This window comes from Perognathus longimembris, chromosome 2, assembly GCF_023159225.1.
Source record: "Perognathus longimembris pacificus isolate PPM17 chromosome 2, ASM2315922v1, whole genome shotgun sequence".
Lineage (NCBI taxonomy): Eukaryota > Metazoa > Chordata > Mammalia > Rodentia > Heteromyidae > Perognathus > Perognathus longimembris.
Genome location: NC_063162.1, coordinates 151185808 through 151211834, shown reverse-complemented (window position 1 = coordinate 151211834; position 26027 = coordinate 151185808). Strand labels below are relative to the sequence as shown.

The following is a 26027-nucleotide window of genomic DNA, read 5'->3' as shown; positions in this document are numbered from 1 at the left end:
AAGCAGGAAGGACATGGCCGAACTCATTTCAGAACCTCTGCTAAGCAAGTACAAGGCCCTAAGTTTAAATCTCAGTACTATTAAAAAACATATAACTGAATTGCTATTAGAAGGAATTAGACAAATGGAATTACTATTTATCAAGATGTTGGTACTGGTTTGCTTTATTTCTCTGTGGTGAGGTAGTTTTATTTCCCACTAAGGAGAGTTCCTCCCCGAGAACTTTATAAAGATTCTAGCAGCATCCTCTTTGTTACTCAGTATTAAATATTATGGCCATGATTAGGATACAGTTTATCATACCAGTCAGATCACTTCCTCTGAAATGTAGCTATCACATTCTGGCAAAGTGTCTCATGTGACCAACTATGGGGTCCTCTTGTCAGATTTCTATTCTTTTTATTTAAAAAAATTTTTGTGTGTTTTTTTTTTTTTTTTGCCAGTCCTGGGCCTTGAACTCAGGGCCTGAGCACTGTCCCTGGATTCTTTTTGCTCAAGGCTAGCACTCTGCCACTTGAGCCACAGCGCCACTTCTGGCTGTTTTCCATATGTGTGGTGCTGGGGAATCAAACCCAGGGCTTCATGTATACGAGTCAAGTGCTCTTGCCACTAGGCCATGTTCCCAGCCCCTAAAAAAAGTTTTGTGAAATATGTATGGTCAGTTTCAAATTGAAAGGACAATTCCCTTTAGGAACTTTTTGCCATAGGATCTGATTGTAAAGTTAAAAGGGATGAATTGTGACCATGTTTCCTTTTTTGAAGTGTTTTTACAGTGGCCCAAGTCACATGTATGCCCTAGTTATAGTAAGGAGAGAAATCTTTAACATACTCCTTTTAGAAGATAGCTCATTTCATCTTGTTACCTGTATCTTTGTATTATATTATTGCTCTTATTTTTCCTTTTTCTTCTACCTTAGTTATAACTTATGCGCCATTGCTGTGTTTTGTATTTTTTTTTATTTGCCTATAGTTCTTTCTAGGATTAGATAAGATACTCCTATAATGCATTTGTATACTTCATCTTTACACACTATGCCTACTCTCCTTTTGGGGGGGGGGTATAAGGGGGGGGCGGTGCTAGTCCTGAGGCCTGAACTCAGAACCTGAGCTCAGTTCCTGAGTTTTCTTTTTGCTCAAGGCAAGAGCTCTTACCACTTGAGCTACAGCTCCACTTCCTGGCTTTTTTTGGTGGGTAATTTGAGATAAGAATCTTAGGGACTTTCCTGCTGGACTGGTTTTGAACTTCAATCCTCAGTTCTCAGCCTCATGAGTAGAAGAGGTTACAGGCTTGAGCCACCAGTGCCTGGTTCCTACGGAGTTGTTTATTTTAATGTCTCACTTCCTGCAAGCAAGCAGGCTTATTTGTGGATCCTATGGCCATATACCTGTCTTTGTGCTATGTGACAAGGCCTATAAAATAGCCTTTCTAGTCTAGTTTCATGAATCATTGTGTTTAGCAGTAGTACTTTTTTTTTTTTTTTTTTTGGCCAGTCCTGGGCCTTGGACTCAGGGCCTGAGCACTGTCCCTGGCTTCCTTTTGCTCAAGGCTAGCACTCTGCCTCTTGAGCCACAGCGCCACTTCGGGCCGTTTTCTGTATATGTGGTGCTGGGGAATCGAACCCAGGGCCTCATGTATACGAGGCAAGCTCTCTTGCCACTGGGCCATATCCCCAGCCCCAGTACTTTTTTTTAATCTATAATTTAACCTTAAAATTCTTTTCCTTTTTTCAGCACGGTTCTGAGTTCAGAATAATGCTTTACCATTTACTTTTTTGCTTGTCTGTTTCAGATTTGGATTTCCTGGAGGCAGTCATGGAACCATGTCCAATCAGGATCGCTTTCTTGTGCCTCCTCAACAAATGCAAGGATCTGGAATTCCCCCACACCTAAGAAGATCAATGTCTGTGGAAATGCCTAGACCTTTGAGTAACTCAGCCATGAGTAATCCAGTGGGGCTTCCTCAGCATTTCCCACCACAGGGCCTGCCGGTTCAGCAGCACAACATCCTAGGCCAGGCGTTTATTGAGCTGAGGCATAGGGCCCCTGATGGGAGACCACGGCTGCCCTTTACGGCTTCTCCCGGGAGCATGATAGAGGCACCTCATCCGAGACATGGAAGCTTCATTCCCCGGCCGGACTTCCCAGGTCCCAGACACCCAGATGCCATGAGACGACCCCCCCAGGGCTTACCTCATCAGCTACCAGTGCACCCTGATTTGGAACCGCCACCGTCTCAACAAGAGCAAAGTCATCCCGCTCATCCCACTTCAGTGCTTATGAGGCCTCTGAATCATCCCTTGGGCAGTGAGTTTTCTGAGGCTCCCATGTCAACATCTGCCCCAGTGGAAACAACATCTGACAATTTGCACATAACCAGCCAGTCTTCTGATGGCCTGGAAGAAAAACTAGACTCTGATGACCCCTCTGTGAAAGAATTAGATGTTAAAGACCTTGATGGTGTTGAAGTCAAAGACTTAGATGATGAAGATCTTGAAAATTTAAATTTGGACACTGAGGATGGAAAAGGAGACGAATTGGATACTTTAGATAATTTGGAACCCAATGATCCCAACCTAGATGACCTTTTGCGATCCGGAGAGTTTGATATCATTGCATATACAGACCCGGGACTTGACTTGGGGGATAAGAAGAGCATGTTTAATGAGGAACTGGACCTTAATGTTGCGATGGACGACAAGCTAGATAATCAGTGTGTTTCTGTTGAAACCAAAAAAAAGGAACAAGAAGACAAAGCTGTAGATCTTTCTGATAACCATTTGCCACCGAAAGATTCCACTACTACCAGTGAGAAGATAAAGAGAGAAACTGGTTCTCCAAATTCTAAAGAAGAAACCAGGTGTGAAATTGAGAAAAGTGATGAGAGTAAAGATGGCGTTAACACTCCATGCTCACAGACTTCCACTCAGCCAGACCTGTGTGACGGGGAAAAGACCGCTTTGCTGCCTTCGGATCCAGATCTGCCTGAGAAGAGAACCAGTCGCGAAAGCGCTGGCTCTCACCCTGGTGCTGTGCCAGGCTCCTCGCCGCTGCCTGCTCGGGATGGGACACACACGTGTGACGTAATGGGATCCACTCCGGTCCTCTCAAGTTTACTTGCGAATGAAAAGACTGATCATTCAGACCTTAGGCCTCTGGGGTCTCCCCCACCAGCTTTGCCAGTTTCACCGTCTAGCCGTGTGGCCAGTTTACCTCCTACCTTAATGGCACCGCCTGGCCCTCTTTTGGATAATTCCATGAATTCTAATGTAGCAGTGGTCTCTAGGGTAAACCATGCTTTTTCTCAGGGTGTGCAAGTGAATCCAGGATTCATTCAGGCTCAGTCAACTGTTAACCACAATGTGGGGACAGGAAAGCCTACGAATCAAAATGTGCCTCTCACAAACCAGTCCAGTACCACTGGCATGTCTGGACCTCAGCAGTTACTGGTTCCTCAGACATTAACCCAGCAGAGTAGAGAGAGACCCCTCCTTCTAGAAGAGCAGCCTCTGCTTCTGCAGGATCTGTTGGATCAAGAGAGGCAAGAACAACAGCAACAGAGACAAATGCAAGCCATGATGCGTCAGCGCTCAGAACCATTCTTCCCTAACATTGGTAGGAATTCCGTTCTATCTCAAAATTACTACTGTGGGCATTACAGAGGGTTCCAAAAATTACCTTTGCAATAGAACCCAGAGTTTTTCTGTTCTTCCTGGAACTTGAAAATGAGAGCAATTCCTTCTAGTTACAACTTAGTTACAGACAACATTCAGTTACACTGTTTACGGTATTATTTAATAGAAACTTGAGGCAGCTTCCTAGTTGGGCCTGCCAATCATTATTACCATACTTTTCAGAGTCATGGGGAGATAAAACTTAAGAAAATTATGATAATAAAGTTCCTTGTTCTTTTATGTACAACAAATACTTGGCTATTTTCAAACAAGTCTCTAATTTATCCCCATTGGAATAAATTACTGATTTTAAAAACAATGACAAAAAGCCAAATGTAGTCAAAATGTCTGGAGGACTCTTGAGTATGAGAACTAACAATCAACAAGTGTACATGTCTGAAAAATGGAAAAACACATTCTGATTGATGTCTATTCTCATTTTTATGGCTTTAAATTTTTTATCATTACACATGACAGATTTCTTGTTTTAGCTAATGCAGTTAACTTCAGGATATGGTTGTTACCAGCTCATAATTTCCTAATGTGTTACAGAAACCATAATGGTTGTTAAAGGGTCAGGTGAAAGAGTCTATAACTTTTTTTTTTTTTTTTTGCCAGATTTTTGGGGGCCTCAACTCGGCCTGAGCACTGTCCCTGGCTTCTTTTTGCTCAAGGCTAGCACTCTGCCACTTGAGCCATAGCACCACCTCTGGCCGCTTTCTATATACGTGGTGCTGAGGTATCGAACCCAGGGCTTCATGTATACGAGGCAAGCACTCTTGCCACTAGGCCATGCTCCCAGTCCCAAGAGTCTGTAACTTAATGGTTTGTAATTTTTGTATTGCCTTGAACCAAGTACTGTGGTATCTGTAGCTCTAAAATGCACTTCCTTTTTAGATTTTGATGCAATTACAGATCCTATCATGAAAGCCAAAATGGTGGCCCTGAAAGGCATAAATAAAGTGATGGCACAGAGCAATCTGGGCATGCCGCCCATGGTAATGAACAGGTAAGTAGAAACGCTCTTCTCATTGGGCATCTGAGGATGCGTGAAGTCATTGCTGGTCCTAGAGAGAGCATATAGACACTGTAGAACCTGGAACATAGAATAAATAATGACTATTTACATTGGTTCCGTATAATCAGATGTAGTAAACTACTAGAGAGGGCAAACCCAATAAAATGCTGTATAAAGATGTGGAAGAGCCGGCATCAGTGGCTCACACCTATAGTTCTAAGCTACTCAGGAGGCTGAGATCTGAGGATCAAGGTTCAAAGCCAGCCCAGGTAGGAAAGTCCGTGACTCTCTGATTTCCAGTTAACCACCAGAAAACAGGTACTGGCACTGTGGCTCAAGTAGTAGAGCCCTAGCCTTGAGCTGAAGAGCTTAGGGTCAGCGTCCAGGCCCAGAGTTCAAGCCCCATGACTGACCAAAAAAAATAAAAAAGATCTGGAAGATTGACTTGATCCATCAGGAAATTGAAACTGGTTTTGTAGGAAGAGAGTTTTCAGGTAAAAGATAATGAGTAATTTAGGCATTTAGCTCTAAAACAAAATATCCCCAAATTAACTGAGTCAGGAAAGAAGCTGAAGAGGAACCCATTCGGGATAGTTGGATATTAGGAGCTAGAGAGTGTGTCATGTGTTAACACCAAGGAGATAAGCGAGATTTGGGAGATTATTATAATTGATACAGTGATCGTGAAATTAATTATGACCCTTAAGGCAAAAGCCACAAGACAGTTTTAGATTTCTCACAATTATGTAATAAGTTTTTACACGCAGGTTTCTTTGCGCTGCTGCAGACGTAGTGAGTGAGGGTATCTAGGGATAGTCCTGCATGCCTGTGTTTTTGGTGAGACTCATGCATAGGTTACGCATTTTGCTATTTCTGATCCTCTGTCCTTACAATAAGAAGCATAAAGCTGTAAATTAGCTGGAAAATGTTGAAAAATGGTTAAAAGCAATTGGAGTGACTACCAAGTTGAATATAAAATCTACATAGATTTAAGATAAATACGCTTCAGAGGAATTTCAGACCTTAATGTGTAGTTCTTAGCTGTTGAGATACTGTGAACATAATTAAGAAGCAATTTTTTTGGGGGCCAGTACTGGGGCTTGAACTCAGGGCCTGAGCACTGTCCCTGGCTTCTTTTTGCTCAAGGCTAGCACTCTGCCACTTGAGCCACAGCTCCACTTTCAGCTTTTTCTGTTTATGTGGTGCTGAGGTATGGAACCTAGGGCTTCATGCATGCTAGGCAAGCACTCTACCACTAAGCCACATTCCCAGCCCTAAGAGGCACTTTTGAGAACAATGATTTCTAATGATTTTCTTTATTGAACAATGCAATGGATTCTTAACCTTGCATTACATTCAAGCCTTTGAAATTTTTCTTAGAATATTTATATTGCAGAAAATAAAAAATACATATTGTAAGAGAAATATTACATTTGAAAACAGTTACTGATTTAATTTGTGCTATGCTTATAATGCATTAACAGATTTAGCAGTGAGCCAAATAGCTGCTGTAATTTCAATGTAATGAGTAGCAGTTATCTGTTAGGTATCTGCAACTCTTGATAGAGAATTGACCAGTTTCCTCCCAGAGACAGTTCTCACACTGTTGATATTACACTGCATTTGTACCTTGTACCTGCAGTCAGTCGAGAAAGATACGCTCTTTTATCTAGTCTTTAGTTTAAAATTTGGACTCCAGAATTCGAGTTCTTTGAGCACTGGGTGCTTAAGTGTGACATGTCTGCCATGTGCGTATGTAGTGGTACTTTGATTTTTTTTTTTTTTTTTTTTTTTGGTGTGCCTTGAGAAAGTGGAATGATGAGTCCCTTCTAGAACAGTGTGGTCCGCTGACTGAGGACTGCAGAAGTGTACAGTCTCTGCACTAAAACAACACCACGGACTATGAAGGGGGATTAATGAGTCCAAGCTCTGAGGAAAGACATATTCTGATAGTACTTACAAACTTTTGCTCAGAATTTGGGATGTGTTGTATGTATGTAAATGAGAACATACCTTCAAATGCGCCACAATGCTTCTGTAAATTATGATTTTAATTAGGATACATAACATTATACCCAGAAGTTTAACCATATGGATTGGTCAGTTTCCAGTTTTTCACTTGCTTTATCATTAGATAACAGAGATGTAGGGAAATGTATGAAACATCTTAATTGAGATACATCTTTTATTTAGAATATAAGATAAGCTACCAATTCCTTTTTGGACTCCTCCAGTACCGGGGTCTTGTGCATGTTAGGCTAACACTTTACCACCGAGCTACCTCCCAGCCCCCAAATCACTTAAAAATTTTTGTTTGTTTGTTTGGTGTCAGTCATGGTGCTTCTGGGCAGTGTCCCTGAGCTTTTTTGTTCAGGGTTAGCACTCTACCACTTTCCCTACTTGTGGCTTTTTGATGGTTAACTGGAGATACAAGTGTCTTGGATTTTCCTGCCTGGGCTGGCTTCAATTTGCAATCCTCAGATTGGCTTCAGCCTTCTGAGTAGCTAGTATTACAGGTATGAGCCACTGGTACATGGCTTCAATTCATTTTTGTTTTGTTTTTTTGGCTAGTCCTGGGGCTTGAACTCAGGGCCTGAGCACTGTCCCTGGCTTCTTTTTGCTCAAGGCTAGCACTCTGCCACTTGAGCCACAGCGCCACTTCCGGCTTTTTTCTATATATGTGGTGCTGAGGAATCGAACCCAGGCCTTCATGTGTACGAGGCGAGCACTTTACCACTAGGCCACATTCCCAGTCCGCAATTCATTTTTAATAAAGATTGGAACATGAAAATTAGTTTATGTAACAGAGGTAAATACTTTTATCCTAGAGACTTGAATTTATGTCATTTTAAGGTCCAGTGATCTGAGTGTGGTGGCACAGAACTGGAAGGCATAAGTAGGGGATTTGGGTCCAAGGCCAATTCCAGGCAAAAAGCACAAGGTCCCGTCTATGATAATGTGACTGGCACTGTGACTCAAGTGGTAGAGAGCACTGGCTAGCAGGTGGACCCTTTGGGACCAGTGACTGCTTTTAAGGGTTCAACCTCAGGGACTGATTTCTTCTTCTTCTTCTTCTTTTCTTTCTTCCCTCCCTCCCTCCCTCCCTCCCTCCATCCCTCCCTCCCTCCCTCCCTCCCTTCTTTTTTGCCAGTCCTGGAGCTTGGACTCAGGGCCTGAGCACTGTCGCTGGCTTCTTTTTGCTCAAGGCTAGCACTCTGCCAGTTGAGCCACAGCGCCACTTCTGGCCTTTTCTATGTATGTGGTGCTGGGGAATCGACCCCAGGGCTTCATGTATACAAGGTGAGCACTCTTGCCACTAGGCCATATTCCCAGCCCAGGGACTGATTTCTTATACAGCCTCACTGGTCCTTGTGGAGAGATTTACCTCATCCTTGCGAATTTATTTTTCTCCTAAGCGACATGCAAGTACTGGGTCTGTACTTGATGGGTAGAGCGAGGAGATCCACTGGACATACAACTGCCAGTGCTCCTCTTTTCCTAGAGAACAGTCAGCCCCTGAGGTCATTTTAGTGGTAAATGTTCATCATCTGATACCCAGTGTTTCTCACTTTCAGATTCCCCTTCATGGGCCCTTCGGTGGCGGGGCCACAGAACACCGAAGGACAGAGTCTGGTGCCACAGGCTGTTGCTCAGGTAATGCTGCTTGGGCCACTCACTTCTGGAGGGGGTGTGGTCCTGCTTCTGCCCAAGCCAGTCTGAGTGAGGCCCCTTCTAGAATGGAGTAGCTGCCCTGGACTCCTGCCAGAACACACTGTCAGTGCAGGAGCAATAAAGATGCTTGATTTTTTTTTTTAATCAAAAGACAAGTAAAGGATTTAAAAATTAGATGTAAATTTCTGAAGAAGGTTTGTACCCTTAGGAGAGAAAGGAAGTCACTTGAAGGGGGAGACTAAGGACTTGGGGCTTCTAGATTTTCATTTACTTATTACTCCTGAAAGACTTCATGTCTTAGGTTTTGGAATGAACCCACTATAGTTAATACATAAAGCCATTGGAAACAGTAGGAAATACTGTTTGTAATCTAATAGATATATTATTGCTCAATATAGTCAGTGTGAAGTATAAATCTTTATGCTATATTCTGAATGTCAAGCAACGTCTTGAAGTTTAGAAATGCTCCTTTTGTATACTAATTTCTTCATGATATGTGTGTCTATGTGCGCACTTGTGTTCTTGTGCGCTGGTAGTAGGTCTTGAACTCCAGGCCCTGTGTTCTTACTTGACTTTTCCACTCAAGGCTGGCACTCTACCACTTGAGCCACACCTTCATTTCGTGTGTGTGTGTGTGTGTGTGTGTGTGTGTGTGTGTGTGTGTGGTATGTATGAGTATGTGCATGCACGCGTGCGTGTTTGTCCTGGGACTTGAACTCAGGGCTTTGACACTCACTGTCCCTGAACTTTTTTGCTCAAGGCTAGCATTCTACCACTTGAGCCACGACTCTGCTTCTGACTTTTTTGCTGGTTAACTTGAGATAAGAGTCTTACGGGCTTTTCTGCCTGGGTTAGCTTTGAACCTTGATCCTCACATCTCAGCCTCCTGAGTAGTTAGGATTATAGGCATGAGCTATCAGCTCCCAGTTCACTTCCGGCTTTTTACTGGTTAACTGCAGATAAGAATCTCATGGGCTTTTCTGCCTGGGTTAGCTTTGAACTGCAATCCTCAAATCTCAGTGTCCTGAGTAGGTATGAGCCACCAGTGCTCAGCTCCACTACATGTACATGGCCAGTCCTGGGGCTTGGACTCAGGATCTGAGCACTGTCCCTGACTTACTTTTGCCCAACATTCTGCACTCTGCTGCCACTTGAGCCACAGCACCACTTCTGGCCTTTTCTGTGTATGTGGTGCTGAGGAATCGAACCCAGGGCTTCATGCGTGCTAGGCAAGCACTTTACCATTAAGCCACATTCCCAGTCCCTCTGTTTTTTTAAAATTTCATCTTCATCTGTGTTCTGTATCTTTTTGGAATTCTGTTTTGCCCTGCAAATTAGACTTTTGCACTCATCATGCTAATTATTATCTCTTTTCCTTAGTGAACGAAAAGAGACCATTTGGTACACTTGAAAAACATAGGTTTTACAGCAGAGGATTTTGTTTTGTTTTGTTTTCTGAAGGAGATGAGATGGATATTTGAGGTTCAGTGCCAGCCAAAGCAACAAAAATATTCATGAGATCCCCATCCCAACCAGTAGCTTGGCATGACGGTGTGTGTGCCGGTTATCCTAGCTATATGGAAAACATAAAGAGGAAGATTAAGGTCCAGGCCAGCCCAAGCAAAAAGCAAAAGACCTCATCTCAAAAATACTGAGAGCAGGGGTTGGAGGCATGGTTCAGATGGTAGAGTACCAGCCAGAAAGCAAAAGTATCAGATTCTGAGTTCAAGTTCCAGTCTTGGACCAGAAAATGAGAACAAAAATGATGGAAGACATGACTCAAATGGTAGAAGGCCCGCAGAGCAAGCACAGGCTCTGAGGTCAAACTCCAGTATTGCCATGGAACAGGCTCTCCTGTTTTCTGATAGGTCAAATGGTGCTACCTGCATTGTTACAAAGATGATACACACGGCATCCTGGTGGCTGTGGTCATTTTAAATTGTTCGCTCAAGTTTAACAGAACTTGTGCCAACTGGGAAGTTAGTCTTCAAAATTCATTTTATGAAGTAGTTGCTAGGGAATTATGAGATGAAAAACCTACTTAATCATCCTCACTGAAGACTATTTAGACGATGAAAGACCGACACCTTAAATTCATGCATTTCCCTTTTTTTATTTGTGTATGTTAGGAGCTTAGTTCTTGTTATAAATAAACAATGTGTTGTGGAGTGGCATGTGGTAAATCTGGAATGTGTGTTTTATCGGTTTGATGACTGGAGCGTGGGAGTAAAATTTTGTTTGATACTGTAACTGAAGAATATTTGATTTGCTGTATAGTGTTTTTCAGATGAGTAATTTTTTTTTATCTCAAGTATTGTTGGTTTTCAGCTGAGATTGAAATAGAGTCTCAGAAATTAGATTGCCACCCCACTGAGTCATCTTGGTCTTTAATAAAATTCCTAAATTAAAACGTAGATAATCTTAGAAAATTAACGTTTTTTTTTAAATCTTTTTTTTTTTTACCTTCTATGTAACTTTTCCCCCCTTTAACTGAAGTATGGAATTAAACATATTTGTAAATTTTACTTATTTTAGGATGGCAGTATAACACATCAGATTTCTAGGCCTAATCCTCCAAATTTTGGTCCAGGCTTTGTCAGTAAGTATAAATCTAATCAGTTCCATGTTTTCTGGGGATTGCTTGTCTGACTTTGTGTGTTTGACTGTCTGAAGCGCGGAGGTAGTTAGGAGCGTCGCCGGGAGCCCAGGCCGGAGTGCCCCGCCCTCTCCTCTCAAGCACTGCTGTCCTGTCAGGCATCTTCTCTTCCAGGCATGCCTTGTCATTCCTTTTTTTTTTTCCCCCCCTTTTGCTGTGCATGAAGAATTAAGAGCTAAGTATTTTAATACAGAAGATTCATCTTTCCCATTCTCTGGAACATTATTGCTGTTTTTCTTTGTAGATTGGGCACTTCACAATCTATAAATTAAAGTGTTTTGTTTTTTTTTTTAAAACTCATGACAGTCTGCCTAAGTGACAGAGACACGAAATGGGAAGAAGGGACTATGCCCAGTAGGTAGTTGGGTTGCAGCATGGTGTAAAAGGTCAGATGCGCAGATGCCACCGAACCCTCTCTGGTTATCCTTAGGGGTCCCAAGGTGGTTCAGGATAGTATTTGAAGTTCTCCCCAGACTGAACCTTTCTGAAATCTTCAGACTGTTTAGCTAACTTTTTTCACCATTATCTTTCATTTTGCTCACCTCTGCTCTCCTGGTTCCAGAAACCAGAAAGGCTTTCCTTGCGGTAGGTCTCATTCTACCAGAAGCAGAACTTCTGAAACCTTGTGAAAAAGCCTGTTCTTGAAAAATGCCCTTCAAATTTAGTACACTAGATTCCAAGTTCATGTGTGTACCGGAACTTCTGGGTTTAGGAACAAACCCAAAGTCTGACCTTTTGAAATTCCCCTACATTAATTATGATTATAATTTGAACATTGTATTTGCATTTAAAACAAGCAAACCACTGAAACCAACTGGCTTTTTCTGGCTTTATTGTGCCCATGGGCTTTGGTTGGACTCTTAATGTATGACAATATTCTGTTATTGATGTTATTTTCATGAATGTCCTTTTAGATTGTATTTAATTCATTTCTTTGTTTTGTAGTGAGTTATAAAGGTATACTCTGAATTTTTCATTACATGAGATGATCTTTTTGGGGACTTGGCATTAGTGGAGTAAAATACCCTTAGAAAATAAGGAGAATATTGGTACAAGATGAAGAGATGTGACTATTTGTGGGAGATGGATTAGAAATGAGAGAAAGAAAAGTTTTATTTGAGTAGCCATGCCCTTATTTATAAAAAAGTCACAAAATTAATTTTTAAAAAGTATCAGTATTGTCAATATTTATATTTCCTTATAAAACAGATCTCAAACTTATCCTTTCTGAAACATTCTGGTCTTCCTCCTTCTGTTCTGTGCATTTTTTTCCCCACTAGTAACAAATAGGAAAACCTTACAAACTAAGGGAAGTTAGTATAGAGATGATGACCTAATTCTGCTCTGGATCTTAGTGGGATAGCAAAATCTCTAAAGTTGAATTCATAAAGATGCACATATAATGTGTAGTATATAGTTTGGATAAGTAGATTTGCTAATTTGATAATTATATAGGTTAAAAAAACCTTTCGTTGGGTAAAAGCCTTCTGAGGTTTTTGAAGACTGGATTTATAATATATATATATATGTGTTAACTGATGTCCTAAATATGTATTCTCTGGCTTTTCTTGGTAAAATATTTTCTAAAATCTGCTGCTCTGTAGTTACGTAATATTCTATCTGATATTTAAACTTTTGTCTTCTAATTTTTTTAACTAGTCATGGTGAAACTATTTCCATACAAAATGGAAATAGCTTTTAATCTTAATCCCTTCCTGAAAATTAACACAAATGAAATCCTGATCTTATTTTTCCCTCAGATGACTCTCAGCGTAAGCAGTATGAAGAATGGCTTCAGGAGACCCAGCAGCTTCTTCAGATGCAGCAGAAGTATCTTGAAGAGCAAATTGGTGCACACAGAAAATCGAAGAAAGCCCTTTCGGCAAAGCAGCGCACCGCCAAGAAGGCAGGGAGAGAGTTCCCAGAAGAAGACGCAGAGCAGCTCAAACACGTCACGGAGCAGCAGAGCATGGTTCAGAAACAGCTGGAACAGGTAGTCGACAGGGTGCAGGTGGAAGCCATAAGCCCCTGGGCAGCTTCTCTGATGTGTTGTTACCGATTCATAAGCTAGGAATTTGGTTGATGACAATTAGCACACAGAAAGTACACTGCTCTTGGGCTTGGTTGCGGCCCCCGTCCTCTCTTCGGGGTGGTGGTTAGAGCACATGCCGTACCAACTGCCCCTGAAGGAACCGATTGTCCTCCTAATTGAGAAAGATGGTTTTCACACTTGTCAGCAACACTGGTGACCTTAGAAGAACTCAGTTCTTTCCTTTCACATAGACCACGCTCCTCTGTCATTCCAGTCTTTGTTTTTCCTGGTGGGTGATGTTCACGGAGAGGTCTTGGGTGTGGTGGGAGTGAGAATCAGGCCTGCAGGTATGTGTTTCCTTTGGGTGTGGCCTTTTCTTGCTTCTCTGGTTTCTAGTGGATTTTCAGATACAGAGTTTGAACTAGTTGGTGATTTCCCCCAGCCCTAGTGTGTTTTAATATTCTTCCTTAATACTTAGGTTTAAAAATACGTGGGCCCTGAGCTCAAACCCCAGCACCACACACACCAAACAACAACACAACCTAGAATGGATCAGGTGTGGTGACACATTGGATTGCTTGAGCCCATGAGTCTGAGAGTAGCTTGGTTAACCATCTCAACTTTAAAAAAAAAAAAACAAAAAAAAAACCCACCATCATCCCCACACCCACAAAAAATAAAAAATGCCCTTGTCTGCAAACTGGAATCATGAATGGCTGCAGTAGTTGAGGGGATTTTTGTCAAGTAGTCAGGAATGTCAGGGAAGGCATGGTAACCACCTTCTGTGCTCCCAGTGCTTGGAATGCATCTCACTACTGCATCCAGCTCCTGGAGTTCCTCCCTGGTCACCATTAAATGGGTTAGGAAAGCATTTACAACAGCTACCTGAGAAGAAACCAGAGACTAAGTCAACTAGTAGCTTGACTATATAACTCTTTATATTCTGATTTTGATAAAATTTAGTGGGGTTTTTTTTTTTTTTGCCTAAGGGAGTGGTAAGGTATTCAAGCTAATAACACATCTTGTTTTAAAATGTGGGGCAGTTTTTTATATTTAAGAAATGAAAGGGGTGACATTGTTCAAAAAGAAATACACTCCTTACATAACCATAACCCCTCTGTATATCACCTTTACAATAACAATAAATTTGAAAACAGAAACAAAAATGAAGTCCAAACCTGTTTAAATGGTTAGAGTTAGGAATGTGGCTTAGTGGTAGAGTGCTTGCCTAGCATGCATGAAACCCTGGGTTTGATTCCTCACCACATAAAGCTGGAAGTGGTGCTATGACTCAAGTAGTAGACTGCTAGCCTTGAGCAAAAGAAGCTCAGGGACAGTGCCCAGGCCCTGAGTTCAAGCCTCAGGACTGTAAAAAAATAAATAAATAAATGGCTAGCGTTTGAGTTAAATCCCATGTAGTGACCTTGTACTATAACTTGTATAGCACCGTAATTGGCTGCTTCCTGTGTATCTTTGATCTGTTGTTTTATTTTTCTATTATATAAACTTAATAGTCTATGGCTTTTTAATAGTTCAGAGAATGTTTTGGTTTGAAGCTAATCCATGCAGGAATGTTGTTTAAGACCCTTATCTCCAACTCACCACCATAAAGTTGGAAGAAGAGCTACGGCTCATGTGGTTGAGCACTGGCCTTGTGCAGTAAAGCTCAAGACCCTGAGTCCAAGCCCCAGGATCTGCACCCCACCCAAAATAATTTAGTAATTTAAACTAAGGCTTATCAGTCTCATTTCTTATGTTTTCCATTACCTAAAGAAAATACTTTTGTCTCTATATTGCCTAGCTGCCTTGTGTGGAATCCCACCGAAATTGTCAGCCAGTGTGTTAGTTTGAGACCTCCCTAACACAAGCACGAGTATTGATTACTTTCATTGTTTCAGATTCGTAAACAGCAGAAAGAACATGCTGAGTTGATTGAAGATTATCGGATCAAGCAGCAGCAGCAACAGCAGCAGCAGTGTGCGCTGGCCCCGCCGGTCCTAATGCCCGGGGCTCAGCCCCCCCTCATTTCAGGTACCGCTCCACCCTCCGTGAGCCAGCCTAGCTTTCCCATGGTGCCACAGCAGCTTCAGCGCCAGCAGCACACGCCGGTCATCTCTGGCCACACCAGCCCTGCTAGAATGCCTGGTTTACCTGGTTGGCAGCCTGCCAGCACTCCTGCTCACCTCCCTCTCAATCCTCCTAGGATTCAACCCCCAATCACACAGTTACCAATAAAACCTTGCACACCAGCCCCAGGGACAGTGTCAAACACAAATCCACAGAGTGGACCATCCCCACGCGTAGAGTTTGATGACAACAACCCCTTCAGTGAAAGTTTCCAGGAACGGGAGCGGAAGGAACGCTTACGAGAGCAGCAGGAAAGACAGAGAATCCAACTCATGCAAGAAGTAGACCGGCAGAGAGCCTTGCAGCAGAGGATGGAAATGGAGCAGCATGGCCTGATGGGCTCTGAGCTGGGAAACAGGACATCTGTGTCTCAGGTGCCGTTCTACGGTTCCGACCGACCTTGCGATTTTATGCAACCCCCCAGACCCCTTCAGCAGTCTCCACAGCACCAGCAGCAGATAGGACCGTCTCTACAGCAGAGTGTCCAGCAGGGCTCTGTGAATTCACCTCCCACCCAGACGTTCATGCAGACCAGTGAGCGGAGGCAGGCCGTACCTCCATCATTTGTTCCCGACTCACCATCGGTTCCTGCTGGAAGCCCGAACTTCCATTCTGCTAAACAGCAGGGGCATGGAAGTGTCCCTGGGACCAGCTTCCAGCAGTCCCCTTTGAGGTCTCCATTTACACCTGCTTTACCAGGAACGCCTCCGGTGGCCAATAGCAGCCTCCCCTGTGGTCAGGACCCTGCTGCACCCCACGGACAGTGTTATCCAGGGTCAGCCCCATCTCTCATTCAGTTGTATTCTGACATAATCCCAGAAGAAAAGGGGAAAAAGAAAAGAGCAAGGAAAAAGAAAAAAGAGGATGATGCAGAATCCACCAAAGCTCCATCAACTCCCCACTCAGATATAACGGCTCCGCCGACCCCAGGCATCTCAGAGACTACCTCTACCCCTTCCGTGAGCACACCCAGCGAGCTCCCTCCGCCAGGAGAACAAGAGGCGCCGGAGCCGGTCGGCCCATCCACTCCTGGTACAGCCACAGGCCCACCATGTGCCGAATTAGAAAACAAACTTCCCGGTGGTGACTTCTCCCAAGGAGCTGCAAGGCAGCACACTCAAGAAAATGCAGAGGTGGATGAGCTCTCCGCAGAAACTCCTGCCCAGAGTGAAGAGATAAAACTGGAGAAGGCCGAGACAGAGCCATGCCTGGAGAAAGATGAAGCCAAACTGGAGGAGCCAGGCGACAGTAAGGCAGAGGAGGGTGCCACAGCCGGCCCTGGCTCCTCGGCCCAGAGTCCTTCCCATTCTGCTGGCCCCCCTGCAGTCAAGGGAGACTCCGGGAATGAACTGCTGAAGCACTTGTTGAAAAACAAAAAGTCTTCTTCCCTTTTAAATCAAAGACCCGAAGGCACCTTCTGCCCTGAAGACAGCTGCCCAAAGGAGAATAAGCTGCCCGAGAAGCAGAGCTCAGTGGAAGGACTGGTAAGTGGGAATTTTCAGCAAATTAGTAGCCACGACGTCGTATTTTCAGCACTATCTTGCAGTGTGTGTGAGCCTAAAGAGCCTTTGTTTTTGGTGGGATTGGAAATTGAACTCGGCACCTCACACTTGCTAGACAGATGCCATGCCTGCCGCTGCTGACTCTTGTGGGGTGGTGGGGTCTTGGCGTCCTGGACCATAGCCCTCCTTATACTTGTGTAGCAGGGTAACAGGTGCATAGCTTTTTATCTGTTGAGATGGGCTCACTCAAACTTTTTTTGCCCAAGCTGGACTGGAAACGCAATCATACTAGTCTTTACCCCACAAGTGGCTGGGATTCTGGGAGTGAGCCACCAGCACCCAGCCAAAGAACTACTTTTAATTTTGTTTCTGTCCCCAGTAAACCCATGTCTTATTTGTATCCATAAAAAGACAAAGAAATAGAGTTCATATGTTACGTGTGACTTTTCAGCTGATTATCACACGGAAAAAGGAAATAAATGTCCGTGGACCTTTCCTTACAGGGTAATTATAATAAATGGTAATATTTATTGGAATTATTACCGTTAGCTTGCTTAAAATATAGAATTACAGGCCCGGTATGGTGACAAACGCCTGTAATCTCAGCTCCTCAGGCTGTTGAAATTGGAAGGGTCATGATCGAAGACTAGCCTGGGCAGAAACTTAGGGAAATCTCATCTCAACTAAACAAGCAAAGAGTGGTAGTTCAAGCCTGTCATCCCAACTAAGTAGGAAGCATTATGACCTAAGGCTGACCATGGACGAAATGCAGAACTCTACCTGGAAAATCACCTAAAAGTAAAAAGGGCTAGAGGTATAGCTCAAGTCGTAAAGTACTTGGATGCACGCGCGTGCACACACGCACACACACACGGTAGCTTCACTCCTATTAGGGACTTGAAGACTCTCAGAGATCACTCACCTGGGGAACAAATTGTGTCCTATTAATCCTCAGTGTTAAGAAAATTTAATCATGCATGTCAATTTCATCTTTGTGGTTGGTTTTCTGCATACCAATATTCTAACCATTTTAAGTTATCAGTACTGGATTTCCTTCTGCTTTTTCATTTGTATAAAGAGCTCAATTGTAAATACAGCTGTAGAAAAATACCTCATTTTAATGAACTTTCTTAAGGTGCTTTGGAAACTGGAGTTTCTGGTTCCTAGGAATTAGTCTACTTGAAAGCTTCGGCCTCATCTTTCAAAAGGTACTGGCTCTGTAGTCATTGCCAGTGCATTCATAAGACTTTTCCTTGCGGTGCTTCTCAGATTAGATTTGTCATCTTCACATTTTACTGCAGTTTGCCAAATTTGAACTTTAAGACTATTAATGAGCCAGGTGTCAGTGGCTCGTGCCTGTAATTCTAGCTACTCAGGAGAGGGAAGACCAAGGAACAAAAGCCAGCCTGGGCAGGAATGTCTATGTGAGACTCCTAACTCCAATGACCCAAAAAGCCAGCAGTGGAGGTGTGGCTCAAATGGTAGAGCACCAATCTTGAACAAAAAAATGAGTGTGGAAACCCTGAGTTCAAGCCCTAGTACTGGCACTAGGGGAAATAAAAAGATCGCAATGCAGCTCATCCTTTCTGCATGTGTTGGCATACTCCTTTTTCTTGTCTTGGATCATTCAATAAAGACTGAGCATGGACCCAGTAGGTAGGTTCATGTAATTTCTATAAAGAGTTTTTCTAGTTAAGCTTTTCCAGCCACATTTGTCACCAGCTACTATACCCACCTGCCCCACTTTCTGACATTTGATGCCTCTAACAAGAGTCAACAACCTGCTGACCCCTAAGTTTCTTAGGTTCTTTTCTTCCATATATGGTCACATTCTACTGTTTCTACCTACTCTGTTCTCTTCCTTTTTCTCTGTCTGGCCAGTGTCTTTATATCTGGAATCATCTCCAGGTACCTTCCTCAACTTGGCGAGTCTCACAGGTGTGGATGCCCTGTACTCGTGCTTGCTGTGATTCTGTCTGACACCACTCTCCTGGCCCCGCAGAGGCCACGCATAGATGACTGGATCTGCTCATCCAGACTAGTGCTGGGCAGGACTGAGGCTTAAGGGGACTCAAGGACTAGGAGCTCAAGTGGTAGAGCTCCTTCCTAGCAAGTGCAGGGCCCTGAGTTCAAGGCCACATACCGCCCCACTCCAACCACAAGATCGGAAAGATGTCTAATGGCATGGGAACTGCCCCGTGTCCATTTTAAAAAGCAGCCATCAAAGTGAAAGGATTCAGGTATGATGATCCCTTGTGAGGGTTAAAGGGAAACACACGTAGGCATAGATGAACTTTTTGTAAAAGGCAGCTAAACCTGCTGTTGATGATAACCGTGGAGGTCAGAGTGCACACTTGGCGCATCTCGTTGCCGCCTCTCGGCAGGTAGGAAGAGCTTAGGCAGTGTCCCTCCCTCGGGAGCCACCACGTCCCTGTCGCCCAGGAGAGTTTTAAGACTTGCAGACTCTCTTTTCCCAGCATGGGAGGTGAGGTTTTACAGGATTCCCAGGTGTGAAGGGGGTGCTGTGCCCAAGGCCTGCCTGTGTGAAGTCCCCTGTGGGCATGTTAAAATGCACACGCCCAGAGTCTGTGCCCTGGGTCTGGGGTGGCAGCAGAGTGTCTACATTTCTAGCCAGTCCCACGGGCGGCTGTGGCTCCTCTCAGGCCTGTCCTTGGAGAGGCAGTGACATAGATAAAATTAGGGGTGGGTAAGGCTGGGAAGGTGGCTCAGCGGTAGAGCGCTCACCTCACATGCATGAAGCCCTGGGTTGATTCCTCAGCACCACAAACACAGAAAAAGCCGGAAGTGGCGCTGTGGCTCAAGTGGTAGAGTGCTAGCCTTAAGCAAAAAAGAAGCCCAGGACAGTGCCCAGGCCCTGAGTTCAAGCTCCAGGACTGGCAGAAAACAAAATTAGGGATGGATTAGTCTGAGCCTGCTTCTACCTCCTTCCTTTCTTTGTATGAACTAAAAATGTTTACAGTTCAATGTTTGGGGGGGAAAATGTTCAAGAAAGATTAATACTTTGCGTGAAATTCCAATTTGTCCCTGAAATTTTAAATTTTGTTGGTGCACAGACAAGTTCATTCATTTTGCCTGGCTGCCTCTGAGGTATAAGCTTGTGGCCCACAGGCTAAAGTCTTTACCCTCTTGCCTTTTATATGCAATATGATCTGAGTTTCTTGGAATAAAACTGGAAACTACAATTTTGAAAACTCTCCAAGATTCGGTGTGGCATTGATAGCAGTAAGTTGGGCAACTATGATTCACCTATATCGCAAAGTCACAAGATACCTGAGAGATAGCCCTAAATTCGTAGGTGTTAGTCTCAGAGCCAAGGTGAATTGCTGTGTGTGTGTCCTCTCCCTGTGACTTTAAGTCTATAGCCACTGTTTTTCAGTCGCGGCCACAGGCACCCAGCGAGGGGGAGTGGTGTGGCCCGCCGCCCTCCGAGGCCAGCTGTTCTCGCCTGTGCGAGGTCTGTGAAGCACTCTGAGTCTGTGAATTGGCTTGCAGACAGAACCCAAAATAACGCAGCTTTGCCATCGTTGAGAAGCTGCCCAGTCACGGTGCACCCCTCCACTGTGCCCCAGAGCTGTGACTCGAGGCCTCCCTTGCCCCCCAGGCTTGGACTTGGTGAGGGTTCAGGGTTAGCCGGCCTAACTTAAGGGCCTTCTTCGGTACCCACAAACTCTGCAGCTGAGAAGTTTCCAGACAGGGGAATAAGGCCCTAGAAAGAGGGAGGTGTCTTCAGAAAACAAGAGCATCTGACTCCACTGTGCTTTCCTCCTCAACTTTCAGTGCTGTAATAGCAATGAGTCACAGGATGGAGGTGATCTAGCATGAACTAAAGTCAAACGTGTGGATAGCTCACTTACTTTTTAACCTTTCCAATTACATTAGCAAACTTTGGGGGCTCAAATGCAAAGTGGTTTTGGATGTGGCAACAGCCAGTTGCCAAAAACAGATGGAGGAGGTGAAACCAAGAAACAGCGAAACAAACGGACCCAAAGGACTGGGGAGAGAGCAGCGCCTCGCTCAAAGAAAAGGAGAAAGGATGAAGAGGAGAAACACGTGATGTTCTCCAGCTCTGACTCCTTCACCCAGCTGAAACAGGTGAGCTGTTGAGAGCAGCCCTTGGTAACACTTTCAGGAAGCCAGAGAGCAAGTGCTTTTTCAGCCATAGGAAGCTGAAACTCTGTTGCACTAATTTCCTAATTAGAGAGTGCAGGGGAAAAGGACACCTGGACAAGAAACCTAATAAACTTCCTATTTCCAAGCAAAAACCACACCTTACCTATTGGCACCTGAAATTTACATGGCTATAGAAGGATTGGTAGACCGTGCTCAAGACACCTCATGTTCAAGAAGAGCAGCCTCAGCACTAAGAAAAACGGTCCCCATTTCTTGTGATTTTGGATCCAAAGAAATGGAACATGGGACTCTCCTTATTTAATCTCTGTTCTTTATGCCTTTGCGGTTATTACGGACAGGGTCGGGGGAGACAAGCTCCTCAACACCACTGGTGGTTAGCCTAGCCTCACTTAGTGGCCTCCTTCTTGCCAAGCAAAGATTAGGCACATGATTCTCTTGGGAGACACCTGGTGGCATCCCTTTAGGACAGATGGGACCAAAGCTTAACCTGAAGCTGTTACCGGCAGAGGTTCTGTAGTTCCTCTCACTCCAGGGTTTTGGTACTGGAAGATTTCAAGTCATTTTCCTCAAGCCTTGCTTGACTTCAGGTCTTAGGAAGTTGAGAAACACTCAGTTTTGTTTGTTAATCGTGTACATTACTCTTAAATGTGTTTTTTAATAGCAGCTCTCTCTGCTCCCTCTAATGGAACCGATCATTGGAGTGAACTTTGCGCACTTTCTTCCTTATGGCAGTGGCCAATTTAATAGTGGGAATCGACTTCTAGGAACTTTTGGCAGTGCCACCCTTGAAGGGGTTTCGGACTACTGTTCTCAGTTGACACACAAGGTACGTCTCTTCGCCAGGTGCTCCTTTGCTGCGTGTTTAGAGGCCATGTCCCAGTGGGTAGAGTGTGTCTCGGTTTTGCATCTAGTTTTGCACCTAAGCGTCTAAGTTTCGCTGGAACTTAAGTTGCAGCTGAAAGGCTAAAGTTTTACCTGGTGAAGTTTTTCCAGCATGTTCTATAGACGAGAATACAAAGTGTGAGAGATACTCCACGGTGTCACTCCCTGGTGGAGAAAGTACCTGTTCTCTTACAACCTTTATTCTTAAAGTGAATCAGATTCCTACTACAACGCAGGAATAAGAGGCACGGTTAAGCTTTTATCTTGAAAAGTGAAATTAAAAAGTTGCAGATGCATTTTTATCTAACATTTTAGGTTCTGATTGAAATGACACATTCGTTCCCAGGCTACTAAAATAATATGAAACTAAGTCAGGTTTATCGTTTGGTGTCACCTTTCTAACAGCATTGTTTGTTAGCCTCGTAAGACAACTTCAGTTCATATCTGACTTACATACAAAGATCAACTTTAGTTTTTCTGATGGCTTCTCTTCTAACACTAACACTGAACCAGTTCTCTCAGTAACTGCCTTTCCTGTCCTTGGCTGCTCTTCAGTTAGAACTCCTCTTGGAGCCAGCTCTTCTTCCACTCACTTGGTTATCCTCACAAAGTCCTGTACTTGCCCTTGACTTGAGTGGTCTTATTGGTAGACTCCAACATTCCTTGGGAGACTAAAGCGTAGGTGAGAAATTGGTGACAAATGTAAGGCTGGAAAAAGTATTTGAGAAGAAACTATGCTCTCACTTGTATTCCTTTTCTTTTTTTAGGGGGTGGTACTAGGCTTTGAACTCAGGGCCTCATGTGTGCTAGGCTAGCCACACCTCCTGCCCTCCTTTTCCCTGGTTATTTTTTAAATAGGGTCACACTTCCCACTAGGGCCCACTCAATCCCAGAGACCAGGCTTCTGGTCCTTGTTGGGACCTCAGGAGCATGCCACCGCATCCAGCTTCCTTCCATAGAGATGGGATCTCATGGACTTTTCCATCCAGGCTGGCCTGGAACCACAGTCTACCTATGGAGTTTGGGATGACAGACATGAGCTCACACTACTCCCCTCTTACTGTTTTGGCTTGGTTTGGTTTTGCTTCCTCTGGAGATTCCAGACAATCCAAATTCTAATATCTGAGATGTGAATTGCAGTTACAAGCTTAAGACTCCATGTTCTGTAGTTGTTGTTGTTTTAAATAGAACTAGGGCATATCTTAAAATTGAATAAAGGGATTTAAAAGAAATTTATTGATTCAGTTTTAATGCTGCCTTTCACTAGTTGTAAATATGGACTTGAAAAGAGTTACATAAAATAAAGACAAGAATAATGGAAATGAGTAGTTAGTAATATGCCCAGTTCTACTGAAGACCTCCTGGCCTTCTACATGTATGTATTTTAAAATTGAAATAACTAAAAGCTATTTGGAGAAATAAAATATCTGCCTTAATTCTTCCTGGTTGTTTCCCCGTAATTCTGCCTTGTTTCTGTGTGCTAAAAATTCACAGAACTAGGTCTTAGCAAGATCCTTGCATATTTGCTCAGTAGCATATAATTTAAAATTTTTTGGTCTCCTGCAGCAGAATAACTTAAGTAATCCTCCAACACCCCCTGCCTCTCTTCCTCCTACACCACCTCCTATGGCTTGTCAGAAGATGGCAAATGGTTTTGCGACAACTGAAGAACTTGCAGGAAAAGCTGGAGTTCTGGTGAGCCGTGAAGGTATGATTGTAGCCTCTACACTTTACACCTTCGAGAAATGTGTTTGGTGAAATGTCAGTAGAACTGTAAACTTCTACCTCCATGTTAGCTTTGACCAAGTTATAATTCTGTGTTTGCTTTCACAGTTACCAAAACCCTTGGCCCAAAGCCTTTTCAACTGCCATTTAGGCCACAGGACGACTTGCTGGCCCGAGCTATTGCTCAAGGCCCAAAGACAGTCGATGTTCCAGCCTCCCTTCCAACACCACCTCATAACAACCAGGAAGAATTAAGGTAGACGTCACTTCCTTCTCCAAAGACTTTTGTTTATTTCCATCTTAAAATTATCTTAGCATGTGTAGGAAGAACATGTAAACATGTGGATGGTAAAATTGGGTGGTTAATATTCTAGAGAGTATAGTTTGTAATCTATTGTTACTGTTAAATACAATTATTTTGTGCTTTTTAGGGGGAGAGGGTCTGTTGTGGGGCTTGAACGCTAGTCCTGGGCACTGTCCCTGAACTCTTCAGCTCAAAGATAGTGCCCCGCCAGTAGAGCCACAGCACCGCTTCCAGTTTTCTGAGCGGTTCATTGGAGATAAGACTCTCATGGTCTTTTCTGCCTTGGCTGGCTTTGAACCATGATCCCCAGATCTCAGCCTCCTGAGTAGCTAGGATTTCAGGTGTGAGCCACCAGCGCCAACTTTTACTTTGTGCATTTTTAAAAAAAAAAAGTCTTATCAATAATAGGGCAATGGAAAATCCCCAAGCAAAGCATTTTAGAATTGTCCTTCCTACGTTCTTAGCAGTCTGGCACCAAGGAAGTCTTACTATGGAGGGTATGTGGCCTGTGCTATGGAGTGTTTAGAACCAGTTTATACTCACTCTTTGTCCTCAAGATTCTGATTTTGGAGCATTGAATTCTCTTAAATAATCACTGACTGCTTAGATCTAGGGAATCCATATATACTTTTTCAAATTCTTATCTCGTCCCTTGAAAATTTGTATTTCTAAATTATTTTAGGCAGTACTAGTGATTTGAACTCAAGGCCTCAAACTTGCTAGGCAGGCACTGTGCCTCTTGAGCCACAGTACAACGAACCTACTTAGAAAAAGGGCTGGGAGGTAGAAAAGAGAATCACCTCTCTATTTGATGAGACATCCATTTAATCTTAAATCCATTATTTTATTAATGAGAAAATTTTAGATTAAAGAGAAGAATACAGGGCTGGGAATGTGGCTTAGCGGTAGAGAGCTCGCCTCCTATACATGAGGCCCTGGGTTTGATTCCTCAGCACCACATATATAGAAAACGGCTGGAAATGGCGCTGTGGCTCAAGATGGCAGAGTGCTAGTCTTGGGCAAAAAGAAGCCAGGGACAGTGCTCAGGCCCCGAGTTCAAGCCCCAGGACTGGCAAAAAAATAAAATAAAGAGTACTTGGTGCGTGTTTGTAATCTGCATCACCTTTCTCCTCCACCTTGCTGCCAGGAATCTCCAATGTGCTCCGTGCTCTTTTCAGCAGCTGTAAAGGGCAGGTGTGCATGCTTTATGATGAAGCACAGGGACCCTTTTCATCCCCGGGCACACATGACTGTCAGGAAGCCTTCCGTGGCCCTTGCTCACCATAAGTGGGAGGGCTAAGAGGCGGCAGATGCAGAATGTTCTGCATCTCTTAGCCTGGCATCTCACCGTTTCTCTGGTACGCTTGAGCCTTGGACCAGGCGACAGAGAACATTCTTTTTTCCCCTTCCTTTATCAGTTACGGAAAACTGGTGTCTCTAAGCCACCGTGGCAATTCTTTCTCCCCTTTACCACCAGTATAAGCAGCAGCACTAGCCAGTGCCCTGCGGGGGTGACCTGGGGCTGTATTGAGGCTCTCCTCGGTCTCAGCCACCTCTGGTGCTGCAAAGGTGTTCGTGCTCTTCCTATTCTCAACATCTCCCTCTTGGGCAGCTCTTGAAGCTTCAGTGCTAGAGCTTTGGTTAGAAGGAAGTGGCCAGACCATATCCTTTTTTTTTTTTTTTTTTTTTTTTTGCCAGTCCTGGGGCTTGGACTCAGGGCCTGAGCGCTGTCCCTGGCTTCTTCTTGCTCAAGGCTAGCACTCTGCCACCTGAGCCACAGCGCCACCTCTGGCCGTTTTCTGTATATGTGGTGCTGGGGAATCGAACCCAGGGCCTCATGTGTATACAAGACAAGCACTCTGGCCACTAGGCCATGTCCCCAGCCCCATTTCCATTATTCTATTGCTAAACCTGTTTACTAAAATTTTTTTTCTGTGCTGCTCCTTATTTGACCCTGAACTGATTGATTCGCGGGAGTGTCCTTGTGGTGGTCCTCGGGGGGACTGGTGCAGAAAGCCCTGTGATGTTTGCACGCAGAGCTGAGGTGTGTGTTCGTGTTTCAGGATACAGGATCACTGTGGCGACCGCGACACTCCCGACAGCTTTGTGCCCTCCTCCTCTCCGGAGAGTGTGGTTGGGGTGGAGGTGAGCAGGTACCCGGATCTGTCTCAGGTCAAAGAGGAGCCTCCGGAGCCCGTGCCCTCCCCCATCATCCCCATCCTCCCTAGCATCGCTGGGAAAAGTAAGGACACTTAGTCTCATTGTTTCATCACAGGCTGCAGATTT

The 26027-nt window shown here is 44.0% G+C and overlaps 1 protein-coding gene across 12 annotated transcripts in view; it reads left to right on the top strand.

Moving 5' to 3' along the window:
* The window catches only part of Kmt2c (lysine methyltransferase 2C), a 204872-nt gene that overhangs the window by 167029 nt on the left and 11816 nt on the right, over positions 1–26027 (top strand). For 7 of the 12 annotated variants that reach the window (XM_048340506.1, XM_048340501.1, XM_048340504.1 and 4 more), the window contains exons 38-48: positions 1790–3612; positions 4569–4680; positions 8265–8343; positions 10897–10960; positions 12778–13010; positions 14948–16660; positions 20579–20791; positions 21492–21656; positions 23279–23420; positions 23546–23693; positions 25805–25983. In XM_048340506.1, coding sequence (XP_048196463.1) covers positions 1790–3612; positions 4569–4680; positions 8265–8343; positions 10897–10960; positions 12778–13010; positions 14948–16660; positions 20579–20791; positions 21492–21656; positions 23279–23420; positions 23546–23693; positions 25805–25983 — 4871 coding nt within the window. The remainder of the gene's footprint in view (positions 1–1789; positions 3613–4568; positions 4681–8264; positions 8344–10896; positions 10961–12777; positions 13011–14947; positions 16661–20578; positions 20792–21491; positions 21657–23278; positions 23421–23545; positions 23694–25804; positions 25984–26027) is intronic. The other 5 variants (XM_048340502.1, XM_048340510.1, XM_048340503.1 and 2 more) reach the window with 5 other exon arrangements.